General features: G+C 41.4%; 1 protein-coding gene across 7 annotated transcripts in view; it reads left to right on the top strand.

Moving 5' to 3' along the window:
* The window catches only part of SCUBE1 (signal peptide, CUB domain and EGF like domain containing 1), a 227,516-nt gene that overhangs the window by 160,074 nt on the left and 40,367 nt on the right, over positions 1 to 27,075 (top strand). For all 7 annotated transcript variants that reach the window (XM_087766557.1, XM_087766556.1, XM_087766555.1 and 4 more), the window contains one exon: positions 9,961 to 10,083. In XM_087766557.1, coding sequence (XP_087622683.1) covers positions 9,961 to 10,083 — 123 coding nt within the window. The remainder of the gene's footprint in view (positions 1 to 9,960; positions 10,084 to 27,075) is intronic.

The following is a 27,075-nucleotide window of genomic DNA, read 5'->3' as shown; positions in this document are numbered from 1 at the left end:
TCATAAAGATCAGGACTGAGAGAGGGAAGACTGAGTAACTGATGGAGGAGCAATGGTCAAGTTCAGTTTATCAAAAGAGCTGCTTGTTTTAGAAGAGATGGATAAGACTAGGAAATCAGACCAGAGCACAAGCTCTTAGGTAGCTACAAAAACATTTTCAAAGTAGCTACCTAAATGTGGATTAAAGAAGCAAACATTAAAGCCTGTCTATGATAGCCTTATTGCTGATGCCACATTTTATGATTACATCGATGTTATCCAGTCTCAAGACAAAGAACAAATAAGATCAACCCAGTGTGAGGAAAATGGTAACAGCATCTGGCAGGCAGCTGCAGCAGCTCAGTAGAAAGCTCTGTGCCATGTCCAGTGAGGGGGCCACAGTCATCTGGCCCAGCGCTGCTGCCCTGGAAACAACTGCTTCAAGTCTTGATAAGACTGGGAGGTGACTCAGAATTAGGATTCTAATTTTTTCCCCACTTGTTTAAAGAAAAGAGGCAGTTGACTGTTGGTGCAGAGGGAAATGCGGCACGTGGTAACGTGACAGAACATCTGAGTGAGGGGCAGAGGGAGGCACAGAGAGAGGGGAGGGGTCAGCAGAGTTGGTGGTAAAACCGTAGGTGGTGGAGGAGATGTTCCAGAGACACAAAGATGCTGGTCACCAGCAGAAAACGTGTGGGATTTGGGGGAGGAAAAGACAGAAGACTCTTGGTGGTGGGTGGCTGCAAGTGGTCAGAAGCGTAGGGAGGGGATCAGAAAAGTGAGCAGTTGGACACTGACTGATGGGTATGTATGTGGACTGGGCATCAGCACAGTGAATTTTAGACATATAGACATAATTTGATCCAGACTTTCTAAGAGAGAATTGAAATTCCAGGCCACAGTGAGGAAAAATGGAATGATAAGCCCATGGGATTTAATAAAATGAGAAGAAATGCAAATTTTCGGTACCAACACAGGTGAGATTTGTCAGAAAGAAGAAAATGGAATGGAAGACAAAAAAAAAGGAGAGTGGAGAGCGGAATCCAAGAAATAAAACTGTGGATACCATCTGCCTTCTAACTGTTGCTGCAAATTTATCTACTCCAGAATGTGTGTGAAGCTTTCACTGCCCCTTCCCTATTTGGGGGGGGATTGCCTTTTTTTTTTACGTTAAAGACATACAAATTCATTTGTCTGCTGTAGACTTGTTAATGACAGACAAATATAATATAACAGATTATCTTCCATTAAAAAATTGCAGACTTGGGTCAGCTGCCATGTAACTCATTGAGTTTCGTTCCCTCCCAAGGGTTCCATCTATCCCCACAAAATAAATTCATGTGTACTAAGTTAGGGTTTTTTTCATGACTAGGCAATATCCCTGTTCCCTGGAAACTTGCAGTTGTTATTTGTCTTTGTGAACCTCCCTTTTGAAAATGCCAAATCCTTTAAATTAATGCTTGGGAGGGTCATATTTTGCATTTCAGTTGTTGAAAAGACCTTGCATTTATTCAACAATGTAAAGCTCCCTGAGGATCAGTAACCACAGTTTATTATGTAAAAGTGTGCTGTGCTTTCTGTAATTTGGGAGTTGACTACTCACATAATCATAGCTACCAACATTCAAAACTTACAGTATTTTTTTCTTTTATTATTGCTTTTTTCACCATAAAATACAGCTTGTTTTTTATATGGCTCGATCCTACTCTCAGTGAAGTATTTGTCTTCCCTGGTACAGAACTGATCCCTGGTTGGCTGAAGTAATGTCTTCGAGAAGTTTTGGAGGGTTAATTTTTGGTCACCAGCCAATATTCTTTGATTCATTATCAGCTACAAGGCATTTGAATTATCATAGGCTAATTGCATTCAGCTGTCCTTTTCAGCAGGAGTAGCTTTATCATAGGAAAGCTAGCATCGTTTGAATGGGATTTTAGAGAGAGCATCAGTATCTTCAGCTGTCCTAATACCAGTTTTATTTTTAAATTTTGTTTGATAAAATCAACACAATTTTTAGAAGCAAACTGAGACTCTTGGAAACAAGCACACAACTTTCCTGAGCAGATAGCAATTCCAAGGGGGAAAATGAAAACAACTATGAGTAAAGGTAAATTGAGTTAATAATATGCCAAGTCTAGGGATTCTTGTTTCTTGGTCCAATAGTGCACAGCTTGCTTACTTGCCCCTGTGCTCTTCATTGAGATTACATGGAAAAATTGAATACTGTAAGAGCAAGGCCTTGTTTTTTAGTGAGACCTAGTACAGAGAAGATGCCCAGGGATGTCAACCCCCCAGTTTTGTCTGATTTATACCTTAAGAGACACTGAACTAACTCCTTTACTGTTGCCATTGTGTGTAACCTTCAGCAACTTCTGTCTCAGCTCCTCCTGCATAAAATGCAGAAACATTAAGCACAGAATTATTATGGTCATAGTGGCTGTGTGAGTAACTAAGGTAGATAAGCAGTCAGCCCAATGTATTTGCACAATTCTGTAGCACCATTTTAAGCACAGCCTCCAGGTCTGCCTGTACTTCCACAGTCATTGTTCCATCCGAGTTTCCCAGAGTCTGATGTACTGTACTGGCCACGTGCTTTGTAAAACAGAGAGATGTTATTTGTTGTCCTCAGATACAGATGGGAGTCTTTACTGGGCACTTATTTCTCCCTCTCCAGTGTTTTAGAAAAAGCATTTTGATGGGTAAAATATTACAGTAGGAGGAAAATTAACTTTATTTTCTGGGATTCCAAGGGCTTGGGTGGTGGTGGTGCTGGTTTTTGCATTTAGCTCAGCCTAGACAATAAAGGACTCCATCAGTCTGTTTCTTTATGTCTCCAGTCCACTTCCCACTCTGGTGTCACAGCCTAAGACAGCTTGCACTGTTTGGGTTCGTAGCATTGCACTAACATGTTTCTAAGTTTGAAAAGGAATTCAGCGTTCAGCAAAAATTTTAAATGAAAATCCTTTCTTTTCACATTAGATTTAGTAAATCCCTTCCCTTTCACAAATGAGAAATCAGGGCCTAAACTATTCTGACAGCATTTCTAAGTTTTTCACTTTCGAAGCTTTTTGTGCTTTATAAATCTAATTAACTGTAATAAGAAAATAATAGGACGTAATGTTTGTTTTACAAGGTGATTGATCTCTTGGCAGCCTGGCAGACTCTCTTATTGATTGGTTGGTGGATAATGTCAGAGTGGATATGTCCTGGAGGAGAATAGCTGACACCTAAATCCATGCGTGACAGATTACCATCTGGGTTGGAAGACAGGTTTCTTCGTGAAATTGCAAAGATAACAGGTGAAAATGGAGAAAGTGACATGAGGGAAATGTGTTGAAACCTGCCTCAACCTTTCCATGCTCTAAGAGCATTTACACAAAGCGCTCTGTTTTGTGGGCAGCCTGTTTTCAGGATGAGGGAGATGAAATTTTAATTACACTCATTCCTGTTTGCCCAGTCAAGTTTTAATTCTGTTAATTAGGAAAATGCCTTGCCCCACAACCTAGCCATAAAGCTAATTAAACAGAGAACCTTCATTTGCTACTTAGTGGAACTTCAGTTCAGTAATGATTATCATACATTACAGTTAATTAGCACTGCGGGAGGGAAAATGAGGATGTCGCTGAAGTGCAAAACTCAAATTAGAGGTACTGTAATATATGCCTTATTTCATTTTGTAGCTATCTGATGCAGGGAAGTCACACACTACCCTACCTGCCTCAGTTTCACATTTGTTAAAGGAGAATTAATTAAACTTATCTCTCCTGCAGAAATGTTGTGTAGGTTTAATATAATGAAGCTGTTAAGATGCTGGCCTTTGAAATCCTCAAGTAGAAGACACTGCATAAATAGAATTATTCCTCCCCGAAACACTCAGACATGTTAGAGGCAATGAACTATGCAGTCACAGGTAGAGTGGCGGAACAGCACACGTACTTCGTAAAGTAAAGACGGCCGTACAGTTCTGCACATATTCACGAAATATTCCAGGGCAAAACACTACCAGCATGGAACATGCTGATGTATCAAACCATTCAGAAGGCCAGACTGCAAATTAAGAACAACTGTAATTTGACTAAAAAAATTTTACAGGAAATGACTTTGATTCATAATGCTTTGTTCAATTACAATAATCCATTTTAAAGTATTGGTCCTGAAAATTTCAAGTGATAATTACCAATACCCCATTATACGGATGAAGTACAGCAGAGGAGTGTTACAACTTGCCCAAACTGCTAGATAAACCCGTTGTAAAACTGGAACTAGGACTTCTAACTCCCTGTAAACTACCAGACAACAGCTGGCTCGATGCTTTCTGGAGGGAACAGCAGAACCTAAGTTCTACTTCGATTTAGATTTTCTCACAGTGGCACTGAATCCAGTGAGTCTGAGGATATGAAATTATCTTATACCGTAATAAAATATCCCTGGCATGCATTATTTAAGACACTGTGGAAAGTGTTATTTAGAGCATTGCAAACGTAGCCTGATAGGTCATGCTTACATTAGTCCTGAGTTACTCAATATATTTCAAGTTTTGTTGCAAAGTGACAGGCAAATATTAAAATAATTGCAATCTGAGCATTGGTGGCTTTGATAATATTTGTAATGTAGAGCAACATGTAGAACAACCTTGTGTTTTGTGCAAGCCTGCGCTGATTGACACGCTGTCCCAGCAAGGTGGTCTGCTGGGTTGTGCGCTGGGCTTGCATTCAAGTGTGGATGCGTTAGTTTGTTTGTCCGTGCCTCTATTTCCCCACCTCTGACACGGGGTTGAAAGGTTTTGTGGCTGCTTTCTAAAGTACTTTGTGGTCTGCATGCATCAGGGAACTAATACCTGTGTCAACAAGGCAACAATAGTTATAAGGTTTAGGGGACAGTGGTGATTTGTAGAAGTATGAGAAAAGAGAAGGAAAGAAAAGCAAAGGAAAATTATGAAAGCGGGGAATAAGAAGAACTAGCAGACTATGCCGCTTTGCAGTAAATGTGTCTATATCGATGTCCACTGTATGCTGGTAATAGCATTATTAATCCTAACATGCTGTCATTAATAAAAACAAGAAGGGTATGAAGCTTGTGTAATAGTTTTAGGTTGATCTGGGAGTATATTATTTTCCTGGAGCTAGGTAGCATTTTAAAACTGCAAAGGATTAGACAGACACAATCAGTTCAAATATTTGTCCAGCCATTGAAAGGAGAAGCCTCACTTCCGCCTGTGATGCGGCTTTGGAAATCTCCATAGCCATCATTGTTCAACAGCTAAGTGAAGATTGCAGATTGATTACCCTTTCAGTTGCCTTTAAGCAGCTTATGTGAAATGTTAAATTCTAAGTTGCCTAAAATCCCTACTTTTTAATTTGTTTTCTGACTGGTATGCAGCAAGGCAAATCTTTGTGAGTTTATATGCACACATGCATACATGCATGCACACACACACCGTGATCAGAACCAGGTCCTTCCAAGTACGAATTATGCTGAGCAGAGTTAAAATGGTACAAGTGGAACAGGAGCAGTCATTCCCATTAATCTTCATAAGGATGTGAAAAGAAAAATAATGGACTGCTTGTTTCGTCTAGTCAAATTGTGGCTATGCAACTTATCACAAACCATCTGAGTTTGTGTTCCTTTATTTAAAGCTGGAAAGTTTTATTTAAAGCTGGTTCCACTGCCTCTCTCATATTTTGAGATCCTCAGAAAACTTAGGACAATCACTTATATCAGAAATATTTTATTTTATTTATTCCTCCTTCATTCTTCTAAAATTATTACCCCTTCCATTCTTCTGAAATTAGCTTTTGAGTGTCCAAAAGAATATGGAGAGCTTTGTGAAATAACCACAAAGAAAGGGCATTTTAAAAGAGTACTTGGATTTGTGTACCAAAACTGTGACGTACTAGCAAATGCCACAAGGTTCTAAGGTCACATAAGCAGATCCAGAGAGCAGTCGTGCTTGACTTCGCCACAGTGTCTGCCTTGATGCCAGGCCTTTGCTTATGGGATTTGCTGCAAGCCTGGACTTACATTTAACAATGCACATGGAGATGACAGCGAGTCACAGAAGCTGGCCTGGAACTTCTCCACTATTTGTGAACAGCAAGATGAGCCAGGGTTTCTTTCTGAGTTCAGACAGGCCTACAACTTTTGCGATGGTGTTGCTGAGTTCCATCTCCAGACTAATATTTACGATGGTTTTTTTTCCCCCAAATATTACAACTTTAAAGAAGGTTTTGGCTACCTTTGTGCAAATCATATGTTTGCTTTTGTTTGGTTTTAATGGCATGGGGGGAGGGGAATGAACCATTTTCAGGGCTAATGGGAGGCTTGAGTGCTTAGTTGCCTGTTATGCCATACCTTCACCTGACATTTTTGACGAGTAAATTTTAATGCTTCTGTGGTTTTTCATTGGTCTGTATTTTCCATTTGTGCTGGGCCCGTCAGTTGGTATTTGTAGCAGATCAGCAGCTTGTATGAGCAAGGTATCATTTAACAATATTGACTTACTGCATTCAGAGAAATCGTTGGGGATTTCATTGCTAATGCACTGAAAGCCCATCAGACCTCCTAGTCTGAAATGACCAGCACACTATCTGAACAGTGATCATCAGGGCATTTTACATACACCCCCTGCGTGAAGAAATACAGTTCTTCATATACTTTTGCATCCCTGGGGATACAAGGAAGCAGAGCACTGTGGAAAGTTTGAGCCATTCTTCTGCAACCTGCTCGTGAGTTGGAAAGGAGCCACTTGAGAACTATGTTTGAAGACACCAGGTTTATGACTCCTCTACAGACAGTCCCAATAATAGTATGGGGAGATTTGACTAAGTAATTTCAAAGCTGCAGAGATATCATGATGGGTTTCCACTGTGTTTTCTTTCCCTACATGATAGGCAGATACACATACTCTCTGTGACGTTCACAGCAGGCACTTGACGAAGTTGGGTACCAGTCAGTTTAAAGATAAATGGGGCCTCACCTTCTCACACAGTGGAATCATTTATTTTCACATGGCTCATAACATGAATTATTTATAGCTATGGAAAGAAAAATAATGGGGATATAGACTTGGTGCAGTTTCTATGAACCAGTTAGACATGATACGGTTGGATACTGCTCTCTTTCAAGTGAAATGCAGCAATGCACTGCTCTCCATAGAGTGAAATAATTTTTACATGCCTTGTCAGTCTCGCTATGGCCGTGGAAAGAAATACAGTGAAAGCAGAGACATTGGCACTGTTTGTGTTATTTAGAATGTTTTTGCGGCTAACAGTTTTGACCTCTATTCTGTTTTGATGGTCCTGGTTTCAAAAGGCCATGTCATGTTTTCCAGCTAGAAGAAATGAATAAATACTTTCTTTTCCTGTGGACTCTCCCAGGTTTTACCCCGATCCTGGTTCAGGATTATTCCAAAGAATTGCTGGTGTAAAACTGATACGCTGCATTGTCAGTGGAATTACAATGATTAACAGCTTCAAGTCTACCCTCTGAGGCCAGGAGGGTTTCATTTTTGTCCCTTATGGTTTTCAGAGACCCTGAAAAGAAAGTTAGTGAGACTGGAATTTGGAATTTAACATGTGAAATCCAGGGGCCATCGTTTAAAACATCAATCCTTACTTCAGAATGGTGCTTGACAGGCTGCAAGTAATTTCTGCTTGAAGCAGTCTCAGGCAGCAGAGCAGCCCAAAGGTCATGTTGTTCTTATCATGGGTAAAAGAGATCTTCTTCATGATGGATGACTGCTCTGTGTGTTTATGATGCATAATATATTAGTAATTTTAATTCACAATTGCGTTTGTTCCAACAGTTTTGTCAGGGCAAACTAAACTATAGTTGGGTACACCTGTGCTGTGCAAAAGGATAGGACTGTTGTGGTAATCCGTCGTAAGACCTGCAACACAGTCCCAGTTGCACATACTGGAGCTGGAAAGAAACACTTCTACAAAGGGAAATGCCAGCCTGCAGGAACTGAGCCAACAAGTCTTGTGTTTTCACTGCTGATCTTGACCTGTGCTGGTTATCACAGCAGAAACCAAATGGGTTGCTGCCTCCAGTCTTGTGGTATTATGTAAAGCAACCTTCGGTGTGTTCTTTACCAATTTATCAGGTTGGGAGCCTAAGGTTATCTGTTCTTGGCTAGCCTAATCATCAAAACTGGAGGACCGCAGACAACAAATGCGACTCCTGGTTTCAGGTCGCTTTGAGAACTTTGTTACCCAAGACGTAAAGATTTGAGCTGGCTTTGTGCAAAGCACTCAGGACGTAATACCACCACAGCTGCTACCTGTCTTTTTACCCTCATGCTTTTAATAGGACTGAATGCAAAAGCCACTCCTCTGCAGAACCAGACACAAAAGTAATAAGCAGTAGTATTGGTTCAGAGGGTCTCAGAGCAAATTTGCTTTCTCTTTGCCGCAAATGCAACTCATAAGCAAACCTTTATAACAATATACGTTGTCCTTGCTTATTTGAGTACTATACCCTCCCGAGCATATTTCTGTCAATGTCAGTGCAGCAAAGCGCCATTTAGAAAAGAGGGCTGAATTTGCTTCTCAGCTATTAGAATTGCTAGATTTACCTCCTCACTCCTCTTGCTGCTGTTTATATTTTACATGCAGAAATGTGGTAAGAGCCATACTACTCTCCCACGTCAGTAATCGTATGTTTTCAAAAATGAATGAATGACATCCACTAAAAGTCATCCTAAATTCAAACATTTTTTAAATGCATCCTACATTCACCAGCATCATGCTGTCCTTAATAAATTTCCATCTCCACATATTAGCTCTTTTGGCACCTAGATTTGCATTTTGCAAGATTTGCTTTTTAAATGGCCAGCTGTTACCTCAAAGTTTCAAAGCTGTTATAGCAAGAGCGTTTCCAATAGGAAACATCACTCTCCACTTGGTTTTCTGAAAGATCTTGTTTTCACTTCCAGAAGTGGGCAGCCAAGGCTCTATGACATATTACTTCTTCACTCTATGCATCCCTAAAAAGAGCTAGTTTTTGGCACTGTTCTCCTCCTGAAAAAAAAGTACTTTTTTTCGTTTTGAAATAAACATGGATCCATGGTTTTCTAAGTGGGGGAGGATGGAAAGATGCCCTATATTTCAAGTTAGGTTCTGTGACCCATTATATACTTCTTGCACAACCTTTTATGGGATGGAAAAGGGACTGGTCATTCCAGTTCTTCAGTACCTTTGGAAGAAGTGATAAGGTGGAGGAAGTAGAATCACCAGTCTGAAATTCAGAACAGACGTCTTATCAAGTTCATCAATGCACTTCGTAATCATTATTTAAAGTAAGAGCCATTGATCCCATCCTTCGTACGTATATATGACTTTCAAATAAAGGCAATAGGTGCTCTGCCTTCAGAACAACTAAAGCAGTAACATTTCACATGCACTGGCAGTTGCTCTTCTATTATACCAAATCAAAAAAGTTAGACACATGAAAATGGGTATTCAGTGACACTGTTCATAATGGACAAACTAGCATATAATGCTAATTCCGAACAAATGCATCCCTACATTTGTTTATGTAGGGATAATGGAAGTATTTTTTCAGAATTCAAATATGTTTTACTTCATGTTTGTTGTTATTTCAATTTTTCATGTGTCCTTGGGTTTTGATAGTTCCTGTGTAAGGTAAGGGATTCATGTCTTACGTAGGCAGAAGTCTTCTGTCAGGCAGACCACTACATCTACAAAAAGAAGCTTCCCTGAATGTTCTTTAACATCAAAGTGCCGCAGCCTGGGTCATGTGGCAGTTCCAGTTCTCAGAGAAATACCTCTGCCTCCAGAACAACTCAGCCCATAGGTGTTTTGTAAGCCTCGCAAGAAAGAACCGGGAAGGGATACGTCTGACCAGCCTGATTCCTAACAGGGACAGCAGCCTCCTTGGGGATCCGAGTAAACTCGTAGACTCCTGCCCTGAACTACTGAATTGCTGCCATGAACTAAATTTTTGCCCTTTCATTCTTTGCAGACATTGATGAGTGCTTGGTAAACAATGGTGGCTGTGACCATTTCTGCCGAAACACAGTTGGCAGCTTTGAGTGCAGCTGCCAGAAAGGCTATAAACTGCTCACAGATGAACGGACCTGCCAAGGTAATACTTTGTTTATTTTACTCTTTTATAATAAGGATGTTATTTTCAGTGGATTTTTTTTTTTTTTTTGTAATTAAGTAATTTGTCCTACAGGTTTTAATTGTACTGTCACAGGAAGTAAAGTTAGAAAAGACCTACCAGATTCCCGTTTTCTGAGGTGGGGTTAGAAGATTTTTTGAAATGTCTTGTTTCAGTGTTTTTAGTAGTAGGAATGCCAGTGTCCTGCTGAAGTGGGAAAATCCATGTGGTGTAGTGGAATAGGCTCAGGCAAAGAGCCTTATGTTCAAATCCTCTAATTTGCTATGATCTTAATGGTACAGAGGCTTATCTTATTTACACCAGAGCCATTTAGAGTAACTTGTTGGAATAGAGTATTTGCAACATTCAAACTTTGCCTGACAGAATCTATTTATGGAAGGACAATGGAGGTGTTTTGTGAGAAATCAAATTAAGTGTGTTTTATATCATTTGGTGTGTGTGTCGTGATTTGTTATCTAAATCATATGATGTTAGATATTCTATGACTAATTAAGTGCATAGCCATTTCCAACTCAAGTACTAACCATGTACGTTTGGAGAAATGACACTTTAAGCATTTGAGCTCTGTAACTTTACTCTTTAAAAGCATCCCAGAAAAGGCTAGAAAGATGAGCATGCATCAGTAGAGAGAGAAGGGGAAGGAGGACATATTCGATTAAAATTTTGTGCAGGAATTGCCTTTTTATTAATACATAATTATTTGCATGGGTTTTGAACATGGAAAAGTTATGAAGTCCCAAACAGCATTAGTATTTTAGAGGTTCTTTGTTCATCAACAAAAGAGAAACCAAGGTCTGAAGATACATATGTAATTCAAAAGATTTTCCATTGCGTCTCATTGGTACTTCCATCATCTGAGAAGCCTACTCCACCCTGACTGTGTGATTAGACACAAAGGAGTCAGTGCAGGGTTGGTTTCAAGCTGGGACAGGATGGGAAGAACTGAGAGTGGCAGAGTTAGTGCCACATGACTAGGCAGAAATAACGTTGTAGGATCATGTCAGACAAGGGTAAGTTGTCAGGTTTTGATGTACCTGCTAAAAATAGGGACAAAATGTTAAAAAGAAACGTTCCCTTCGTGATGTATTTAGAGATAGTTAGGAATACTTTCTGGTTCATGAATTTCATGCGTTGTGACATGCTCTCACTGCGGTATCAGTCAGAGGTTTCACCCCTGAAGTCATTGTAATTACACCAGTGAAAAACTCAAGAGGAAAGTCAAGCCCTGCATTCTTGTTAGGCAAGAGCTGGTGCAAAATTTATTTGTTCATTATGCAAAGTCTTAGTAATAGGCTTTGAAAGCTACCTAGAAATAATCAGATCTCTATTGTGATAATGGGAAACTAGAAGCAGCTCTGTAATAGTTGTTCAGCTGAGTTTTGTTTCTTCGTGTGCCTGGGCTACTGAATGAGTGAGTCGCTGGTAACAGTACATACCGTGCAAGGAATGAAGCAGTAGCTGATCTTCTCCTCTCCTTCGTGTGATCCGACATGGAAATACAAACATGATCTGGCCATCCTACATTTTCCATTGTCAGTGAGCAAGGGCAGGCACTCCGTCTGCCTCTACATGGTACTTTGACTGATTTGTCAACTGTAGCTTATCTGTTGCTTTAACAGATAGATTAGTGCAAGCCCAGAGAAGTTTTGGGCTGGAGAAGTTCCTCCAGTCCCACAAACACTGGTCCTTTATCCTGTGAAATGGGGAGGACAAAGTTATTTCCTCTTTGAAGTCTGAGGTATTTGGGCCTCAGAGGCGGATTACAGCAAACACGGTATGATGCCTGCTTCGTGTGATAATTTTGTTCCTGTCTGGTGCTTAAGGTGATAATTGGTGGCTCATGCAGTCAGTAGGCCTGCTAATAAAGAAAGAAGGAAAGTGAATATAGATCAAGAAATCACTGATGTATGAATCATCACCTGCACTTTGCTTCTTCCTCTGCAAAGGGAATATAGTTAGTGGAAGTGGTTATAGTTATTAATGTCAGGTCTGACAGTAAAATGTGGTTTGGGGTTGGTGACTCTGCTGGAATATAAATCATCCACGGGTTTTTTTTAGTAACAGCCAGTCAACACTGACCATAGAACATTACTGAGAGATTCAGGGAAATTTGTTTTGGGCATATTAGCCTTTCCAATGCGTGAAATAGAAAAGTCTAATTTGTATTTATAAAAGATGCTGTTATTCATGTTACATCTGTTGTTTTGATTCATAATAGCATTTCTATGACTTATGATCTTGCTGTCAACATTGCCTTTCTCCTCTGGTTTTCATTTTTAAAATATAGATTTCTTTCAGTTATGAGTCAGCGTGTTTACCAAATCCTCATTTAGGACCAAATATTTATTTAGGACCTTAGAAGTCTATGTTGTTTGGGGCCAAGTCCTATTTAGTTCCGGTGGCGTCCCTAGCGTATAGGGAGTTCATCTCCAAGCGAGTTAATCACTAATATCGAGCAACAGATTCTGCTAACCTTAGGCAAAATGCCCATGGAAACGGCTGGTAAACTTGCCCTTTTGCAACCTGCAGAATCCCTGGATAAGTCTGTAACTGTATCTGATTCACAGGAAAGAATCAGTGAAGAAGAACAAAGCCACGGAGATATAGTTCACGTTAGCAACATTTTTCACTGTTGAAAACTGTTGAAAACTGTTGAAAAAAGAAGTAAGCTGTTGCTGCATGACTTTCTTCGTATGATCATTAACTTCAGCACAAGGCAATTTTATGTATTTCAATAAAAAGATTCCTTCATATTCCCTGTGAAATTCTGAGGTTGTCCCACCTCACCTCACCTCATTTCCTTGATATCCTTTCGTTGTAGACCTCAGAGGCGACTTTACGATTGCGGGGAAATTGTATCAAAGTCTCAGACTTTGTTCTGGTTGTTTGCAGAGCTCCCACACCATCGTACCAAGTGCCTTACACACATTCATTCTCTCTCTGAAGAGGAAGGTATTTCTTTCTCAGTTTTTCAGGCAGGAAGGGTGAAGCCAAATATAGCATCTTACCTAAGATCACACATACGAATTCCTGGACAGCCTGGAGAATGAACCTCCAGTTTTTGTGAATCTGCCCTCTATGAATCTGCCCATTACAAGAATTTTTTTTTTCTCCTGTGTTTGTGCTCATACCCTGATATGAAAATTCCTCAGTTTGCAGGAACTCTGAAGCTTGCTGCTCGCTTGGTGCCACTAGCTAGCCATCCTGTGTGTCAAGTGCTTGTGTAAGCAGCCCTTGCATTTGTAAAGGGCATTAAAACGTTCTGCATTTGTCTGTTTACAGCTAAACCATTTTTAGCCCTAGCTGCAAAGAAAACCATTGTCAATCACAGATTACTTCTGCTAGGGAGTGGTTCTCACGCTGTGGCTCCTTGTTAGACAAGGAGAATGTGGGGGTTTCCCTTCGTTTCCCCTCCCCTGCATTCCAGCCATTTAAAAGGAAACTTATTTGTAACCCAGAAGGTGAAGAATCCACACTGCCCTGCCAGTGATATTGTGGAGACTGGCGCTGCTTTCCCAGAGTCTCTCTTTTCACACAAACTTAAAAATAGATTTTTTTCGCCTTTGACGGTGAAATCACTGTATGACGATACCAAACCCATCTATTGTGTATTATTTTAACAGATCCCTTAAGTCTAAGGTATTGTAAATTCTTTGATACGGGAAGAAACGGTTGGATCTGTTTGTATAAACCTAGCAAAAGAGGCCGGCATCTCCTTTGAGCATATAATGCAAATAACATAGCTATATTTGTAGCAAGGAGAACTTGCGTTTGTAACCTTTGTAGTAATTAACAGCAGGACAACAACTCAGATTAGTTTTAGAACCACATCAGCAACAAAACAGCAAGCGAGACTGTTTAAAGCTGCAATGAATGTGTGTAAGCGCAGACATAATTACCTTAATCCTCAGCCAATATGAGTTTTAAAGCCAGTTAACTTAATTGCTTATTCAGTTTCTGTTTGTTGTGCAGTGATCTCGAAAAAAATTCAACAATAAGCACTCTCTCTGCTCCACTCAAGTTCAAGCTTCATTAAGCACCCAGAAAAATGTGTGAAATTCTATCATAAATAATTTTCTCTTCCTGCTGTAGGAATTGCCTTTTGCAAAGCAAGACAAGGAGAGACAGCACACACGTTTGTCGTAACTCTCTCCAGGGAGTGGTAGAGTTGGAACGATAAGTTACATTCAGAAAAAAAGTGCTTTTAGTGGGAACATCCCGTGATCAACATATAATACTTCAGCCTGCTAAATCTACACTCTCGCCCTCTGCCACTCTCCACCTCTGTCCAAAATAGAGCCAGATCCTCCTACGCTGAGGAATTTAAACTTTTGCAGGGGGCAGTTCAGCACATTTGCATCATTCTAGTACACGTGCAGCCTCCAAAGCGGGCTTAAGCAGGGCTTGATGATTGCTAGATCTCACAGACATGATGTTCAGCCATAACGAAGTCTGCCCAAGTAGCCTTTTCACCAACCGTTTGAACTGATACAGCCACTGTAAAAGGAGATGATTGTCCACCAGGAGAAAGTACCTCTGGGGCATATGGAATACCTGCATGGGCCGTCTGGCATTCTTGGGGCTTCTTTAAGGCCATATGTTCACACACAGCAGGTGACAGCATTTTTTATTTGCTTTGATGTATTGCCTGTTTGACTATTGGTTATTCTTTGCTACCTTCCTACCAGATTTTAAACTAATGCAATTGAGTCTTTTGTAACTAGCCACTGCAATACGGGGCCTCATAGTCTGCTGTTGGTAGTGCTGGTGTCTGTCCAAAGGAAATTCAGTGATGCAGGTTTATACAACAGGAAATCCCAAACAGAACGTGCCCCCCTAGCTTCATGATATATCGAATTTTCCCTCTAGTGATTTTCTGTGGGCACATTTTGCTAGAGGTTTGGGGTTTCTTAACACTACAAAGCTATGCAATGTCCAAGTATAGCTGATTTGAGGTGGTTTTTTCCTCTCATTACGAAAGACAGACACGAGCATATCCACTATACTATTTGTGTATTTGGGCTTTTCTTTGTTTCTTCTAAAACAAATGTGTTTCTTACATGCACCACTGTATCCCCCCTACCTCTCTCGTCAGCTTCACTTCCAGACAAGTGTTCCTCAAAAACTTGATGCTCGTGGAGTGGAGCAACTGGAAGTAATGGCTAGAGCCGAGGATACTGTGAGCAGGTATTGAGGCAGTTTTCCTCTGCCAGCCTATTGCAATGCTGACCTGCAAAACACCTCAAACCTTGTCCAGCTCTGTTTTTCTGTTTCTCAGGTTGTCTCTGAGCAGACTTGATGCGTGTAGCACGTTTTGTGATAGCTTTCTGATGTGTTACAGGATATACCTCCCAACTCTTGTCATCCACAGCTGGTTTTTACTTATGATCTGAAATAAGATTTGAACCCAGCCTCAGGCCTTCGGTGTTAACCCACTGCACCACAGAACTGTAATCTATGCAATCCTAAAATAATACTGTTAAATGAGAGACTGACCTTTCTTTACTGCCAAATAGGTCTTCATTCCAGCGAATTTGATGTGATTAGACCTAACTGACCCTATGATCAATCTCTTGGTAGAGGGATGCTTTACACAGGGCTCCCAATTCATAATTGTCAAGAGAAGTCTTCTTTCATTCCAGAATGAGAGAAAGAAAAATAGCACCTTGAAAAATACAGTAACTGTCTATGATCCAAGGATCCTACAGGCCTGGTCTTGAAACATTGCCATATTAATCGGATATGTAATCCCCTCTCATAACATCCACCTTTTCACTTATTTGGACCAAATACGCACTATTAGCCCTTCAAGGGCAAGATTTTAATCTCTCAGCATGGTATCTCCATTTTGAAAATGGGTATGAAATGAGGGATTAATCATACAGGGAAGGACAGATAGAAGGTGTTTGTGGGAATTATTTTTGGCCTAAAGAAGCCCACAAAGATTAGCTACAAAGATCTCACTATACTCTTCTGTATGGAATCATTGATGATAAATATGGCTGTACAGGACCAGTTTAATCCCAAGTGAATCAGTGCATCCACACAGGCAGCACTGAATCACCAGACATCTTCAACATAGAGTGACCAAATTAAAAAATAAAAAAGGGAACAAAGAGATTGGCACCCTTGGGTTACATGACAGTGACCTGCCACCCACATTTGATCATGTAACCCAGTAAAGCAACTGGCCTTGTCCCAATCACATAACCTGGTGAAGGTCTCAGGATGAGGATACATCCCTTGCATTGATTTCTATAGGACACAGTCACCCATCTTAGATTACTTAACTAAATGCATGGGTAGAGGTCAGGGCTGGAACATCTGGCCCCCTCTATCTCTCATTGCATCGTGAAGACAGAGGACAGGGAGAATCCCATGTCCTGTGTCCTAGTTTTAAAATCCTGAGGAAATTCCTTGGAATAGCAGGACAGGGGAATTTTATGTCATGATTCTCCCAGCCAAGCCAAGCTATCTCTTTACCTTACTGCTACTCCCCCAACTCTTCTTGCTCTGAGTTGTAGCAGAGTATACTCTAGTGCAGTCCCAGAGGCAGTGAGCTGTGAGAAATGTTAAATGGGTACAGCTGCACCATACAGCAGTAAAGAGAATGATTAAACCCTTCAGCTAATCCATATCAGTGCTAGAACTAATGCTTCATGTAAGTTAGTGTAAAAGAGAATGGGTGAGGCCCAGACCCCTCAGGTTCAATGCATCAACATTATGGTTTGGCCAACTTTCCAGTGAAAAATATTGGAAGGTTTTGTTGTTGGTCCACCCCCTCTCTTTCTTTTTCCCCTTCATTAAATAAATAAAAGAAGCAAATGTTCACTAAAAGTAACATTATTTAGCCTTCCCCTTCTTTCTGGAGTGGCAATAACATACAGCTTCACAGCCAGGTGAGATGGTATAAAGAGGACACCAGCAGAAATTTCACTGCTTTGGCGTGGGGTTTTTTCTTAATATTTGAAATACATTTTTACCTGAACCCCCACAAACCTCTCACTGAGGTTGGTACCCTCATGGTCAGGACTGAACTAGCGGTTGGAGGGTATTAGCAAGCCATGAGGGTGCTGCTGCCTGTGTCCTTGTGAGGCAGGTAGCAGCGGGGATCCCAGAGCGTTTGCTGTCTGGATTGAGGAGCAAGCAGGCTTACAAGTCCCTTCGCTGGCTTTTGCCTGAGTTTGCGTGTGCATATTTTCTGTAAGTCTGAGGTCTTCGGCAGTCAGAGAAAATATCCAGGGCTTCATTTTGCTCTCACTTATATCGGGGAGGAGCCTCCTGTACTCAGGAGAGTTACAGTGCTGTCACACTAAGGGAACGTTATTATCTTACACCACTTGAACAGGGCGAGTCAGTGCCAGTGCGGGGGTGATTCATGAGAGAGAGAGGGACAAAGGGACTCGAGCCATTCCCTATCAACTCATTTGTGTGATACACACGAAGGAGAGTGATTTTGCCTCGATGCACTCAGACACTCATCCACATCAGATAGGCATGCTGTAAGATATAAAATACATTGACCTGATATAGGCTGATTTTCAGCCAGTCCAGCTGAGTCTGGCCCAGTATATTTAATTGTGCAGATGCTTGGTATATAAACAACAGTGCTGGTTCAGCTGCCAGTGTAGCTCAAGGACCAGTGAGAATCGGTGGTGAACTGGAGGAGATATTGGGAGCTGCTTGTGGAAATCGGACTAGCTCACAGAAAGAAAACTCAAGATGATTTCCCTGTCACTGATGATGTTCATTCCCTATGCAGATTTTCTCTAAGGCATTCTGTGTCACGGAGCCTTACAAGAATATCTTGCTTATGACAAGCACCATATTGCTTCTAGCATCAGATTAAAAAAATACTCTGCTGGGAAGCAACATGTTACACTGTCAATGAAAGGAATACTTCTCAAGCCCTTTCTGTTACACATGGTGCTTACTCTTCATGTCAGTGAGATTGTGAATAGTGGTACAGTCTGCCTCTGTGAGAAAAAAGGGGTTGCAAGATCATACCCAGAAACAATAAATGCCCCAGGCATGAAGTAAAAACAGATCTAGCCAGTACAAGTTTATTTGCCAAGTGATAGTATCTCCCATGTTGGTTGTAGCAATTAAGTCTGCTGGAACATGAAAACAAATACGTCCCCCCCCGCTCTAGTTCTCCTCTCTGAAGCACAGTGTTATCCTAAGTTAAAGGTGAATTTTCTTTGGTTGCTGCTCCTTGGAAGGAATATTAAACCTCACAATCTAGGCTTTAAATCAATTTCTAATGGGATGAGACCTAATGTGGGGAGGGCAGATGGGACAGATTATTCCACCTCTATTTTCCCATGAAGCATCTGACACAGGCTACTGTTGGAAGTAAGATACTAGATTAGTTTGACCTCAGGTCTCATTCGGTATGGTAGCTCTTATATTCCTATGTTAAACTCCATAAAGTATACTGCTCTCAGACTGCTTTTTACAGCTCTGTCTGCCCCCCTCCCCTTGATGATGTGTGTGGGAAGCCAAGCAAAACGTTCCATTGGTGTTTAGAAAGAGAATTTGAGATATATTTTTCAGTTGATGCTGTAGGATTTATGATGTGTATAGTGCAGAAATGATTTTACTGGACTAGAATCATGTTATGTATTAATGAATTACCAGGATATGAGTCAGCCTTGGAATAGCTTGAGCAGGAAGGTAGCATTCTTCCACAAACAATAATCTGTTGATAAATAGTGCTGAAAGCTGTAATTCAATAGGAATTGTTTATAAAGAGAACCAGAGAAAGACTATATGTATATATATTCTCCACTATTGCAGTGGTGCACATTGAGATAATGCCATATTACTGTGCTCAACCATTTAATCACCTTGATTAAGGTCAGATTTCCTTTACACTAAGTGCTCTACAGAACTGCAATAAAATGACAACCCTGTCCCAAATGTTCAGAAGAGTTTCATTTTCCTGTGCTTGCATCTACCCTTCTGGGCCTTTTAAAAGTGCCCTGTTTTGTTTATCTTGTTCTAGTGAGAATAAAAGCCTAACCTATTGAAGCAAAGGGGTGTGATTTTCTTCCAGTAGCTGTGTTATGAACTGCAACTACCTGTTTTGATAACTTGGAGATGCCTTAGGACAGGTGAGATGAAAACCAATATCTAAGGTAAAATATTAAGAGGCAGTGGAATGGAGGAGTATCTTTTGGGGTTTTGCTGGGTGGAGTTTTTTGGATGCATATTTGCAAAACATTTCTGTTAGTGTTTTCGGAGGGATACCTGCTGTTTCTCCACAGAGGCCAGCCTTTCTGGGCAGAGTTTTTAAACAAGCCTTTGAACCAGAGCCAGAGAACAGCAATTCTTGTGTATATTCAGTGGCCACTGACTTCAGCTTGAAGTAAGCTGGGAATGCACAGTCAGGTCCATGGGAGGTGAAGGGCTGCATTTGAGTTTTCAGTTGAAAACTGAAACTGTGTTGTTGTACTTGCTCTTTCAGCACCATGAAATAACACTAGGCACATTCCTCGAGTACTGTGTTCAGTTTTGGGCCCCTCACTACAAGAAGGACATCGAGGTGCTGGAGCGCGTCCAAAGAAGGGCAACGAAGTTGGTGAAGGGTCTAGAGCACAAGTCTGATGAGGAGCAGCTGAGGGAGCTGAGGTTGTTTAGTCTGGAGAAGAGGAGGCTGAGGGGAGACCTTCGTGCTCTCTACAACTACCTGAAAGGAGGTTGTAGCGAGGTGGGGGTCGGCCTCCTCTCCCGAGTAACAAGCAATAGGACGAGAGGACACGGCCTCAAGCTGCGCCAGGGGAAGTTTAGGTTGGATATTAGAAAAAACTTCTTCACTGAAAGGGTAGTCAGGCACTGGAACAGGCTGCCCAGGGCAGTGGTTGAGTCTCCATCCCTGGAGGTATTTAAAAGACGGGTAGAGGTGATGCTTGAGGACATGGTTTAGTGGTGGACTTGGCAGTGATACGTTAACGGTTGGACTCAATGATCTTAAGGGTCTTTTCCAACCTTAACGATTCTATGATTCTATTCTATGATTCTATGATTCTTGTTCCTTCAAGAAGTCTCACTAGCAGCTCCTACTAAAGGGTGATGGAGACAAACACCCTTAGCAAAGAGAACAGTTTCCTCTTTTCAGAAATACATCTCAAAACCAAGTGTATTGCAGGACAGAGGGAATATTCCTTGCTTGATACAGAGAGGGTAAAGCCTTTTTTATGTTGTCTCATCAGGCTGTTAATCTGCTTTTACAGAGTTGCTGTGTAAATAGTGGCTTGAGCAGAGTGCAGACTACTAAACATGTTTATGTTTGCAGGAAACACATAAACCTGCCTGAAGTTTCTTTTAATGCACTTCTACTCTTGATATATGGCTTCTCCTACCCCAAGCACTTGAAGTAGTAGCACAGTTTATTGCCATAATAGCAGTAGATAACTTGCCTTTGCCTTGGAAAATGATTGATTTTGGAAAAGGATATGTGTTTGCTTATAAAATCTTGGCAATGTATTGATGAAAGTACTTTGTCTTCTTAAAAAATGTTGGGAAAGTATTGACTTTAATTGCATTTTAGATTGTCCTAGTAAAACAATGGTAAGAGGATAAACGTAATAGGAGTCAAAGCCAATTGCCTCCTACTGTGTTCCTCAGATTAATAGAGGAGCCTGAGCACAATAAAGCCCTCACGTAATGGAGAGGGGTGGGAGGGGTGAGAAAGAGCTAGACAGGTAAGCATAGACCCAAGAGCAAGGGTAATGTCTGGGAAGTCTACAGACAATCTAAGCATTGACACAACTGCAGTCTCCAATTTCAAGATCTTCATCCCACAGAAACTTAGCCTTTTGCCTTTCTTGTCTCTGTATCTCTTTCTCTTTCACCTTGTATCCCAGCAGATTCAGCCATCGAAGCGTGGAGGCGCTTGTGTTGCCACTAAGTGATTGTGTCCAGTTTTCACATGTAGAAATACCCATACAAGCAAGTTGGTTCAAGAGGATCTTTATTTTCATACCATAAATAATTCTGTTTCAAAATCTCGTGTCAGACACAATCTGTACATAGGGTGGGAAGCAAATAAAGGGAATGTCAGAGATGCATCAGGGGTGGTGATCCCCCACATCCGCAGAGCAATGCATTTGTTCACACATGCGTGCTCCTTTCATGGAGCAATGAAGTTGTGGTTGCACAGACTGATCACCGACCTGCTCGTACAGGGCACCCGAGAGCTATGCATCCCAATGCCCACAGTGCTACAACTTTGTTGGTGCTAGCATACAGAACAGATTTGACTTATCAAAAATACCATCGACTGTAATTGCACTTTCATTCTCCAGGCTAAGCATTCAGAGGTACAGTTTTAAGTCAGGCTCATTTATCACAGTTATGTTGACCTTTCTCTGATTTGCCATCACTGAAAGGTTGCAAACGTACGTAGACTTTCTTTGGCACATGGCCTTTCACCAAGCAGTTCCAGCCCTTCGTGATCCAATAGCGGGTAGATTTTGCAGCTCTTAGGAAAAAACTGTGATCTGACAAAGTGCTTAGCTCAACTCATTTTCTATTGATTTTAAAAGTAATAGGTTCTGAAAAGGAACAATACTGTTAAATGTACTTATGCATTTTTTATACTATCAGCTTTAGTTGTATTTAGAAGATAGCGTGCTTTACTCAGGTTCAGATCCCTATAGTGCATTTTTAAATCTTTTAAAAACCCTTTAGAAGTCCTTTTAAAAATTGTTATTCACAAGGATAACAGTAAGGAGAAAAAGTAATATGAGAGCAACTGCCATGAGCTTATGGTGAGGCTCTGTGACGAGCTTGACAGTGAAAACCAGTAATGATTTGAAATGTTCCTTTCCAAATGCCTTTATAGAAAAACCTCCCTCGGCTCCCTTCATGTCTGTGACCTTGGGCAGACTTACTAATTTTATACTATTGTGTCTAGTTATTAGTAGGTTTTTTTCATGTTCCGTAATAGACCCAGCAAACTTTCTCACCTGCAAAAATAATTCATTTATTTTTTTAACTTCTCTATTTGAAAGTATCTACAGAGCTGTCTCTGGTGATCGGCGCATCTCTCTGCAAACCCTCTGGGGAGACTCCTGTAGCTGAGGGCTCTGCCCTCTCTGCCCCCTTCCCCTATCTGAGGGCAGATGTGAATCCCTCGAGTTTCTTCTCTTGGAGTATGTGAATACTCAATGTGAGGGTGTCTAGGGGGTGTCTGTACAGAGAGGACGTACAGGCAGTGCCACGTGGCCAGATGTATAGGCACCTTAGAGTGCAGGCTTGCAGGAGGTGATCCATCCTCAGCCGCAGCATGGATCTGTGGCCTCTCCCCAGCTCCAGAAGCTCACACACCTGGTGCAGCTGGTCATTAAATTGGTTGACTAAGGTTATCCGTCTTATGGTTTAACCCAGCAGGCAGCTAAACACCACACAGCCATTTGCTCACTCCCCCCTCCGCAGTGAGATGGGGGAGGGAATCGGAAAAAAGGTAAAACGTGTGCATTGAGATAACAACAATTTAATAGGACAGAAAAGGAAGGGAAAATAATAATGATAAAAGAATATACAAAACAAGTGATGCGCGATGCAATTGCTCACCACCCACTGACTGATGCCCGGCCAGTTCCCGAGCAGCTGCCATGCGCCCCCAGCCACCTCCCCCCAAATTTTTGTTCAGCATGATATCATAGGGTATGCAATATCCCTTTGGCCAGTTTGGGTCAGCTGTCCTGGCTGTGTCCCCTCCCAGCTTCTTGTGCACCTCCAGCCTCCTTGCTGGGAGGGCAGTATGAGAAGCTGAAAAGTCCTTGACTTAGTGTAAGCACTGCTCAGCAACAACTAAAACATCCATGTGTTATCAACATTATTCTCATCCTAAACCCAAAACACAGTACTACACCAGCTACTAGGAAGAAAATTCCCAGCCAAAACCAGGACAATCTGTCAAGTGATTTCACAAACAGGGAGAAGCCATGGTAGGGTTGGTTGAAATATGGTCAGGGGCATCAGGGAGCATTAAGCTAGGGAGAGTTCCCAATGTGTTTCCTGATGTGAGTGACGGGGTGAAGTATCTGCAGAGAAGAAACAAGCTTAGCTCATTAGGTACGAAACATACTGCTGCCTGCCACTCAGAAAGCCTCAGGACCCAGCATCAGTTTTCTCATTCCTCTCTCTGCTAGGACAGCTGACCAAATTCAGAATTGCTGAGCCGTTCACCTCAGCTGAAGAAACGGAGGAAGGGGGAAGCTTGGCTTGGCACTTCTGAGGCCGGGCACCTTTTCCTTCTCAGCAGTCCCACGGGCAAAAGCTGCCACAGCTGTTCTCCAGCTCTCTTTGCAGTACCGGGATTTAGCAAGTAGTTTTGCAAAACCATGTTTAAAATATGAGAAGAAATTATTATCTGCCAGAAAGGGAATTTATCAGGTAATCCTCTACCATTATTCTGTTTTTTAGTTTGGTGCTGCTTACAAAAAAAGAAGCTGGTGGGGTCCTTCGTAGTGCTGTAGGGAAAAATGTTGGAAGCCTTTTTCTTTGCCCAACGGCAGAGAAATAATGTAGTAATAATGGTGGTGATGATGATGATGTATTTCATTATAGAAATGTAAAAAACCTTGGGCCAAATCCCACCAACTATAGTCAAAGATACCCCCAAAGACCCCAAAGTTAGCTGCCAATTTTTGCCTGACTGAAATTGCCAAATTCTGCAGTTTCCATCCAAACCCATAAATCTTCCCAGCCCCTCAGGCAAAGCTTTTGGTGATCCAAAAGCAAGCAAATAGTTCCGTGGCTGATGAATGAGGCAGAACAAAACTGTACTCAGTGACTGGGAGCAGAACCGGCTCTGCAGTGCTGACAGGAAGAGGAATGTATGGTGGTCAGTGGACTTGGCACATGCGTTCAGGGGAGCACGTAGGGAGTAGGTATTTACTGCATTAAGATGTCGTTCTGCAGCCCTGTTTCTGCAGACTCTGAGGAAGCCCTGAGGGAAGCTTGTGGAAGAGAATGAGCTTGTGGACTCCGTGTGGAAGAAAATTAAATAGGGAATTTTTGAAAGAAACTGAAAAGAGAAGGGAAAATTAATTTGTTGGTACATGAGATCACATAAAACTCCCTTGGAAGAGTTCCTAAAGAAAGGATTGTATTTACTCTGGAGAGGGAGCAAACAGTTTAGGCCTACAATTTTATTGCCAAGTCTCGTTTCTTAACCTGCTTTCCTTCTGTTTTCAAATCCCAGAGATAGCACAGTGGTTTCCAGAAAGTGCAACTGGTCTCTTTTGATAAGGTCTGATAGCAGAGAGAAAGAAAACGAGCTGCCATTTGCCTTTAAAGACTCTCCCAAATGTACTGTCTTGTTCTCCCTAACAGCAGTTCCCTTTGCTGTAACTTGTAGGTAAACAGTGGGAAAACAGTTGCTCTGATGTTAACGAGGGTGATGAGTTTGCTGGGTTAAGAGTTGTCCCCTTGGTGCATAGAATTAAAGAAGGATCGGGCTACTGCAGTTCCTGTAACCACCCAAGGGGCCAATGAAAGATTACTCCCTTCCGAACTGAGCTGCTCCGGTGATATGAATTAATAGAGGCAGCCAGCCAGCCCGTGGGAACTACTTAGTTGGAATCCTGCTCTCTTGTGTGTAACCTCAGACCCAACAAAATAATATGAAAAATATTATCAAGAGGTACCTGCGGATTCCTGGAAGGATCAGGTATTTATTACACTCTTGTAAGGGAGATTATTCAGCCTTTACCAAATTTAGCAATTAAAAAGGATCACACCAATTTGAACTCTAAAAATTAAACTGATGGAGAAGACTAAGAGATCAGTCCAGGAAAACACCTAGACAATCCTTTCTGGAACAGAGAGGCTTTTGGAGGTTACTACACAAAATGCCAGAGGCTGCTTAAGTGCAGGAGATCATACTAAATGAGTATGGTCATCTTGCTGGCATTAAATACACTCATTCTATCAAAATAAACATCCAGTTTCTATCCACACTGCTAGGACTTGGAAGACATCATTCAACTTCGGACATGTAGCAAGAAGTGTGAGAACACACAGAGAAAGGAGAAATCAGTGATGCCCAGATATTCCTTAGAGCACAATAAGAATATCTAAAATCATCAGACCATAATGATAAACAACAGAGACAACTGTGGCTCCCTAAACTGCACTTGCACCAGAGCTGTAGGGTGTTAATACTGCATTTAGTACTGTATGAAGACAAAGACACAGCCTCTCTTAAGAGTGATCAGCAGTTTGACAGCTTCAAGAACAGACATATCAAGTTATTGAACTTACTATGGGTTCAGACAGGCTGGGAGTAAGACGAAGACAAGCTGTTTCTCGGATCTCAATATACTGAATAAAAATACAGAGATATAAAAGGGTACGAGGCTGTGAGGCAAAACTAGGTAGATGATAACACTAGCGGTCCTTAGTATAGCTATGGATTGGAAGGGGTAGAATTCCCACTCCTGGTGTTGCATACCATGCTGGATTCAACAAGTGGAAACTGTGGCCTAGTTGCACCTTCCAGGGCATTTGGCTGTTTGGCAGAGCACTTCTTGCTTAGCCAGCCTGGAAGAGCTGGCAGGCTCAAGGTCCATGGAGACCCTCAGGCTGCTAAGTAGCTTGCAAGAAAGCAGCCTCTTCAGTGTGTTGAACCCAGAGGAAGGAATGTGTCATAATTACTGAAGTCCGTGTTCAGCCACTGCCACGCTAGAAAGTGTTGCCCGCTGGGGCAGCAAGTGCCTTCTGTGGGTTGCAGAGCAGAAGCGAAATTAAGCCCAAATTCCCCCAGTGGGAATGTGACTGGAGGCACATCTGCATGATCCTGGTGCCACTGCAGGTCCTCATGTATTTCCATGGTTCCCATGTGGACCGAGACACGGACCTGCTTCTAGCATTACTGCCTAAATCTATTGCTAGCGATCAGAGACATACTGTTCGGTACGAGTGAATCAAGGGTACAATTAAATGTTTTGTCTGGTCCGAGGAAACTAGATTAGCTCTAATTTGCTACAAAAAAATTTCTGTTCCTGAACTGAACTGTGGCAGCATGTTTAAATACTGCGTGGAACAGAGGTCTTACCTGTATTAGAGTGAGCAAGACCCAAAGATTCTGCAGAATTTGTCACTGACTGCTGCTGTGTGCCTATCCTTGAAGCTGAGTAATAGTCATTTCATTTTGTACTGCTAAATCCTTGAAATACCGCCTTTGTGGGATGCTTACATAATAAATCACAGGTTTCTAATTATTTATTGCTTCTGTCTCAAGTATCTTTTGCAGGTTTCTTTTGCAGTTTATATACATCTATTTGTTTTACTACCACTTTGCATTCTAAGAACAAATCATCTCTAATAAAAAGCACATTTCCTTGCGAGCAAAATCAATTTCCTTCAGAAGTCTTTCATTCCCTGATTAGTGTGTTACATTTGGTCTTCACTAATCACATAGTTAACTGTGAGCAATAAAGTTCTTAAATAAATACATGCTCTGGTCCAAGTCAATGCTAGTCATAATGGACAGTTTCCCACTTAAATTTCTGAAATACAAGATGTGACTCTGCTACTTAGGCACTTACATTCACAGTAAAAGTATAGCAATTAATGCCAGATCTGTTTTTTCTGCAGGTCATTAGTATGTTATTAACAATTAAGTCCCAGCAACAAGTTGACTTGATTGCAAGTCGGTAATGCAGTGGGAAGTCTAAATGGGTGTGGTTTTTCAATTACTTTTAAAGGTTTGGGGTTATGGCTTTTTTTTTTTTTTTCCTTTGTGTTAGCCTGCTCCTGAAGCACTCAGTGGGAAAGTAATGAAGTAGAAAGTTCGTACATTACTACATCTTTCCGTGCTTCCTCTTCATTGGTTTTATTATTGTAGACTTTGAAACATAAGGAGAAGTTAGCTATAAGCCATTCCTTCTGGTCAGTGTTGGATGTGTATTAAGAGAGTTACGCTCTCAGATGGAGGAT

Source organism: Nipponia nippon, unplaced genomic scaffold, assembly GCF_047370975.1.
Source record: "Nipponia nippon isolate SJK-2023a ecotype South Korea unplaced genomic scaffold, ASM4737097v1 scaffold_3, whole genome shotgun sequence".
Taxonomy (NCBI): domain Eukaryota; kingdom Metazoa; phylum Chordata; class Aves; order Pelecaniformes; family Threskiornithidae; genus Nipponia; species Nipponia nippon.
The sequence above is the reverse complement of the archived record's forward strand: the minus strand, read 5'-3'. Positions and strand labels throughout refer to the sequence as shown.